The 6354-nt window shown below is 50.0% G+C and overlaps 1 protein-coding gene across 1 annotated transcript in view; it reads left to right on the plus strand.

Annotated features, from left to right (window-relative positions):
* Positions 1 to 3253, plus strand: part of ppfia3 (PTPRF interacting protein alpha 3) — a 59513-nt gene extending 56260 nt beyond the window's left edge. The window contains exons 27-29 of the mRNA XM_079564786.1: positions 266 to 425; positions 2907 to 2957; positions 3041 to 3253. Coding sequence (XP_079420912.1) covers positions 266 to 425; positions 2907 to 2956 — 210 coding nt within the window. The 3' untranslated portion in view covers position 2957; positions 3041 to 3253. The remainder of the gene's footprint in view (positions 1 to 265; positions 426 to 2906; positions 2958 to 3040) is intronic.
* Positions 3254 to 6354: the final 3101 nt, after the last annotated feature.

Here is a 6354-nt window from a genome sequence, read left to right on the forward strand (position 1 = left end):
TCTCTGTTCCCTCTCTGTGCCCTCTCTGTGCCCTCTTTGTTCCCTCTCTGTTCCCCCTCTCTGTTCCCTCTCTGTTCCCTCTCTGTTCCCCCTCTGTTCCCCCTCTCTGTTCCCTCTCTGTACCCTCTCTGTTCCCTCTCTGTTCCCTCTCTGTCCCCTCTCTGTCCCCTGTCTGTGCCCTCTCTGTGCCCCCTCTGTTCCCCCTCTGTGCCCTCTCTGTGCCCCCTCTGTGCCCCCTCTGTGCCCTCTCTGTGCCCACTCTCAGGACGGGGGGAAGCCCTTCACGCGCTCGCCGTCCTGGAGGAAGATGTTCCGGGAGAAGGACCTCCGCGGCGTCACCTCGGACTCCGCCGAGACGCTGCCGGCGAACTTCCGCGCCTCGGCTCTGGCCACGCCCTCCGTCACCCTGAGGAAAGTCAGCGACGGTGAGTCCTGCGGCGCCTCGTCCTGGAAACCCATTAGCGCCTCACACTGAGCCTCCCACTGAGGTATTTAAGTGGCTCAGTGACTCCGGTTCTGCCTCCGGGGCAGTTCTCAGGGTGGTTGTTTGAACAGAAACTGCCCCGGAATCTGAAGAATGAGCAGCTATTACCCAGAAACTGCAAATCACATCCTGCTGCTGTCCCAGAGGCGTGAACAGGGCATCCTCTGCACCTCCCCTGCACCTCCCCTGCACCTCCCCTGCACCTCCCCTGACCCTCCTCTGACCCTCCTCCTATCCAGTGAACTTGGAGAAGATTGAGGAGGAGAGAGAAGGGTGAAGAGGAGAGAGAAGGGTGAGGAGCAGAGAGAAGGGTGAGGAGGAGAGAGAAGGGTGAGGAGGAGAGAGAAGGGGAAGAGGAGAGAGAAGGGTGATGAGGAGAGAGAAAGGTGAGGAGGAGAGAGAAGGGTGCAGAGGAGAGAGAAGGGTGATGAGGAGAGGGAAAGGTGAGAAGGTGTGAGAAGGGTGAGGAGGTGAGAGAAGGGTGAGGAGGAGAGAGAAGGGTGCAGAGGAGAGAGAAGGGGGAAGAGGAGAGAGAAGGGTGAGGAGAGAGAGAGAGAAGGTGAGGAGGAGAGAGAGGAGGGTGATGAGGTGAGAGAGAAGGGTGGTGAGGAGAGAGAAGGGTGAAGAGGAGAGAGAAGGATGAGGAGGAGAGAGAAGGGTGAGGAGGTGAGAGAAGGATGAGGAGGAGAGAGAAGGGTGAGGAGAGAGAGAGAAGGGTGAGGAGAGAGAGAGAAGGGTGAGGAGAGAGAAGGGTGATGAGGTGAGAGAGGAGGGTGAGGAGGAGAGAGAAGGGTGAGGAGGAGAGAGAGGAGGGTGATGAGGTGAGAGAGGAGGGTGAGGAGGTGAGAGAGGAGGGTGAGGAGGAGAGAGAAGGGTGAGGAGGAGAGAGAGGAGGGTGATGAGGTGAGAGAGGAGGGTGGGGAGGTGAGAGAGGAGGGTGGGGAGGAGAGAGAAGGGTGATGAGGACAGAGAAAGGTGAGGAGGAGAGAGAATGGTGAGGAGGTGAGAGAGGAGGGTGATGAGGTGAGAGAGGAGGGTGATGAGGTGAGAGAGGAGGGTGTTGATGTGAGAGGAAGGTGAGGAACAGAGAGAAGGGTGAGGAGGAGAGAGAGGAGGGTGATGAGGTGAGAGAAGGGTGAGGAGAGAGAAGGGTGAGGAGGTGAGAGAAGGGTGATGAGGTGAGAGAAGGGTGATGAGGAGAGAGAAGGGGAAGAGGAGAGAGAAGGGTGATGATGAGAGAAGGGTGAGGAGGAGAGAGAAGGGGAAGAGGAGAGAGAAGGTTGAGGAGGAGAGAGAAGGGGAAGAGGAGAGAGAAGGGTGAAGAGGAGAGAGAAAGGTGAGGAGGAGAGAGAAGGATGAGGAACAGAGAGAGGGGTGATGAGGAGAGGGAAAGGTGAGAAGGTGCGAGAAGGGTGAGGAGGAGAGAGAAGGGTGAGGAGGTGAGAGAGGAGGGTGTTGATGTGAGAGGAAGGTGAGGAACAGAGAGAAGGGTGAGGAGGAGAGAAACGAGTGAGGAGGTTTGAGAAGGATGAGAACAGAGAGAAGGGTGGGGAGGTGAGAGAAAGGTGAGGAGAGAGAATGTGAGGAGGAGAGAGAAGGGTGAGGAGGTGAGAGCAGGGTGAGGAGGTGAGAGCAGGGTGAGGAACAGAGAGGAGGGTGATGAGGTGAGAGAGAAGGGTGAGGAGGAGAGCGAAGGGTGGGGAGGTGAGAGAGAAGGGTGGGGAGGTGAGAGAGAAGGGTGGGGAGGTGAGAGAGAAGGGTGATGATGAGAGAGAGAAGGGTGAAGAGGAGAGAGAAGGGTGAGGAGGAGAGAGAGAAGGGTGATGATGAGAGAGAGAAGGGTGAAGAGAGAGAGGAGGGTGAGGAGGAGGGTGAGGAGGTGAGAGAGGAGGGTGATGATGAGAGAGAGAAGGGTGAAGAGGAGAGAGAAGGGTGAGGAGGAGGGTGAGGAGGTGAGAGAGGAGGGTGATGAGGTGAGAGAGGAGGGTGAGGAGGTGAGAGAAGGATGAGAACAGAGAGAAGGGAGATGAGGTTAGAGAGGAAGGTGATGAGGTGAGAGAGGAGGGTGATGAGGTGAGGAGGAGAGAGAAGGTGAGGATTAGAGAGAGAAGGGTGAGGTGCCTGGCCTCTGGACCCAGTGCCTCTGTTGGAGGAAGTGAAGAAGTTTCCCACTGTTTGTATCAACCCACCCAGCTTGCTCATGCACTGCCAGTTTTTTTGCTTCTTTTCATTAATATATTTTCCCCCTCTCAAACCAGACCTCACACTCATCCGATGAGCCGTTAGAGACTTTACAACGACAGTTTCATTCCCCCCGTGCACTGCTCACTGCACTGTTCCTCACACTGAGCGGCCGCACTACACTAGATTAAACGAAACTCTCTCCCGGTGAAACGTTTCATCCCCTGTCTCTCGTCTTCAGCCTCTGGATCTCGCGTGGAGGCGGCGTCTGTGCGGACCTACTCCTGCTGAGGTGAGGGGAAACCGTCAAGAACCTGCTTTGACTCGTTTCCTTCTCACATACGTTGCTCATGTTGGTGTTTCTCTCTCTCACAGCGCGCCGGCCGGTCGGACCGAAACCACAGGCAGGGGGCGCTCTCGCTCGTCCACGGAACAAGACGAAAGCAATGAATCTCTCTCATTTCAATATCTGACCATAATCTGCAATAAAACGAGTCGGCGCGACGGGAGAGACCGAGGCGACCAGGAGGGGGCGCCGCGTTCACAGCGAGCAGCGGCTGGTTCGGCCCGATGCGCGGTCGGAGAAATAATGTTAGCTAAAACGACAGAGATTACCTCAGGAAGGCCGGTTCAAATCCCCACATTCCCCTCATCACTTTGTTTCAGTCCATTTAAATCTTCATCATTAAACAGAGCAGTACATGAGCTAACCACAGGGGGCGCCACCGCTCACAGCTCAACAGGAGAGGCGGAACAAACCGATAAATAAAAAGCTGCAGGCATAGATCTTTAATTAAACTTTAGATAGGTCATAGTAATACGTTGGAACCAATGGTCATTCTGGCGGCCATCTTGTGACTGGCCCTTCTCACCCAGTTTGTAATCAAATGTTAACACCACTTTATCCTCGATAGATACAGACGGCATCTCTGGAATCGCCCATATATGGTCATTTTTGAAAACAGTTAAGGGGGAAAACAATTTAGAAAAAAATTAAATTTTCTCAAATTATTCAAAAACTACGGTAACAAATGCTGAATTATGAATATAGTTTTTTACTAAATAATGATACGGAGACATGGGGAGGAGCAAAGTGGTTCAACAGCCCATTAATACATGAATAACGGAGAATGCTAACTTGATGCTACATGTTAGCATCGGGCTAATGCTAACGGTTAGCTAGCGCTTGCTACAACTGCCCTTTTTTCACTTCTACTGAACAATCTGCTGTGAGAAAATATCCATATGGGCACAATTTACACTTGACTTTAAGTTCATATTCCACCAGAAAATGGCTAAAAAGAGTAGAAAAATTGTGCTTCTCTAAAGATTCTATTTCCCCCCTCGGCGAAGCCACGCCCCCTTCTATGACGAGATGCCGTCTGTATCTATATTGTTTTTGATCTATTTTTAGTCATTTCTGCTTAGAATACTTTACCGGACATTGACTTGGCAAACGTGGCGGCCATCTTGTGACTAGCCGGCGAGGCTAACCCGTATAGCAACCAATGCAAAAACCAGGAGCAGCATTTTCATTGGTCCAACAGCAGAATGTGAGACTCACTCTTTGGTTTTGATTGTTTTTTTTCACTTCTAAGTCTCGTATCTCGGTCGGGATCAGCTCGTGTTGCTTTGTAGTCGTATAAGTTTTTCTCCTTTCACTCCCAGGGTTGAGTGTTAGCACTCACTGTTCGATACATATTGGTCATTTTAAAAAATACAGAAATAGAAGTGAAGGATTAAGTGTTTGAAAAAGTCTGAACCTCCTGTAAAACTGGAATAACATTTGAAAAAACTGCAGAAACATTATTTACTTTCCAGATCTGACATACGGTCAGTCACAATGATCAACGAGTCATGAAATAATGAAAAATATATAAGCAGTTTGAAGGGTTTAAGTGGTGTTTGATTGCAGTGGGTTAAGGGCCAGTCACAAGATGGCCGCCATTCGTTCCAACGTATTACTATGACCACATCCTGTTGAGTTTTATTAAATATCTTTGTTTCCGTCACTGCTGTACCTTCTTCTTCTTCTTCTTCTTCTTCTTCTTCTTCTTCTTCTCCTTCTTCTCCTCCTTCTCCTTCTTCTCCTCCTTCTCCTTCTCCTTCTCCTCCTTCTTCTTCTTCTTCTCCTTCTTCTTCTTCTTCTTCTTCTTCTCCTCCTTCTCCTTCTCTTCTTCTCCTTCTTCTCCTTCTCCTTCTCCTTCTTCTTCTCCTTCTTCTTCTTCTTCTTCTTCAAAAGCAGCGACTGTTAACATATGATACAAACAGACCTGAGACCAGTCAGTTTTTGGGGGTTTCCAGTGCCTTTTAGAAGAAAGCGGCCTGGAGCGGTTTAGCATTAGCCACCAGGAGGCGCTGTAGGGCTATAATCATGCTGGTTAATGCAGAGCGAGAACTACTTAATGCTTTTTGCCAAGTCTCTGCCGCTCTGTACATTTAGTTTGACATTTCTAAAGGTAAAATATAAACTCTGACGTTTCCAGAAGCTCAGAGTCTGCAGGATAAAGTCGAATCAAGCCCCGAACCGCCCTCTTTCCGATCTCGGCTTTTTCGATGGTTTTACTGACGGAGTGAAGAACAAGCGCTGTGACGGTTGTAACTAAACCCACTTCAGCTCTTGAAACAAAAGCTTTTGTGTCCGCTCGGGATCCTCCTGTCCCGCCATTGTCTGCGTCTGCGTCTGCGATCGCTCGTAAAGTCGGCTCTTAAACCACATCAGAGGAGCGCCGGCTTTTGTGCCGCTTTTAGTGCCGAAAGTCGATCCCGAACGTCCGCTTTAAGAGAGAGAGAGAGAGAAAGAGAGAGAGTGAGAGGGCCTGTTTCCGGAGCAGATGGAAGACGGTGAGGGGGCGGGGCTTCCGGGGGCCGAGGGGCGGGGCTTGGCTTTGTCCTGACGACCGCAAATACTTCATAGCCGTGTCCAAAGTCATTCCTAAGTTCTCAGTTTGTCATATAGTTGGCAATTTTATGAAGAAAAGTACATTTTAGAAAGTCACTGGAAATCCCATCGAGCTCCAGTGATTATCCTCTAAAACTGTGGATCTCAAAGTGTCTGTGTCGGCTCTCAGTCGTACAGAAGTTGTCCATCTTCAATGAAGGTTCTCGAGTCATCGTCTGTACTCTGTAGTTGAAGCCTAGAACGTTTCGAGAAGAAGAGTCAAAGAAGAAGAATCAAAATCCCTCCATGAACAGGAATGGAGGTCCTCAGTGTACAGCAGACCTGGAGAGCTCTGTCATGCTAATGCTAATGCTAATGCTAATGCTAATGCTAATGCTAATGCGGCTGAAACTCAGCCCAGGACACAGGCAGGTAATCAGCAGTGATCAGGTGAGATTAGGGCCGTTCAGACATAGGGCTGGGACAAAATATCAGATTGGACTTGGATCGCAATACTTTGTGCTGCAATACTTTCAATACTTGTGTTTGGAGGTATTTTTTATAAAACACTCCTTTGTTTTCCAGTAACACTTAACACTTCTGGCAAATGGCATTTGGTTTATAAACATTGGACACATGAATTTTTACACATTTTAAGGTAAACATATCATTTAAATTACTTTCTGTATCACAATACGTATCGGATCGTGACAAAAGTGGATCGTCCCAGCCCGAGTTCAGACCGAGCCTCAGACTGAGCCTCAGGTGGGAGTCTGGTTGTTTAGACCAGGGGTTCCCAAAGTTTTTT

The sequence above is a fragment of the Gobius niger genome, assembly GCF_951799975.1.
Source record: "Gobius niger genome assembly, chromosome: 10".
Classification (NCBI taxonomy): Eukaryota; Metazoa; Chordata; class Actinopteri; order Gobiiformes; family Gobiidae; genus Gobius; species Gobius niger.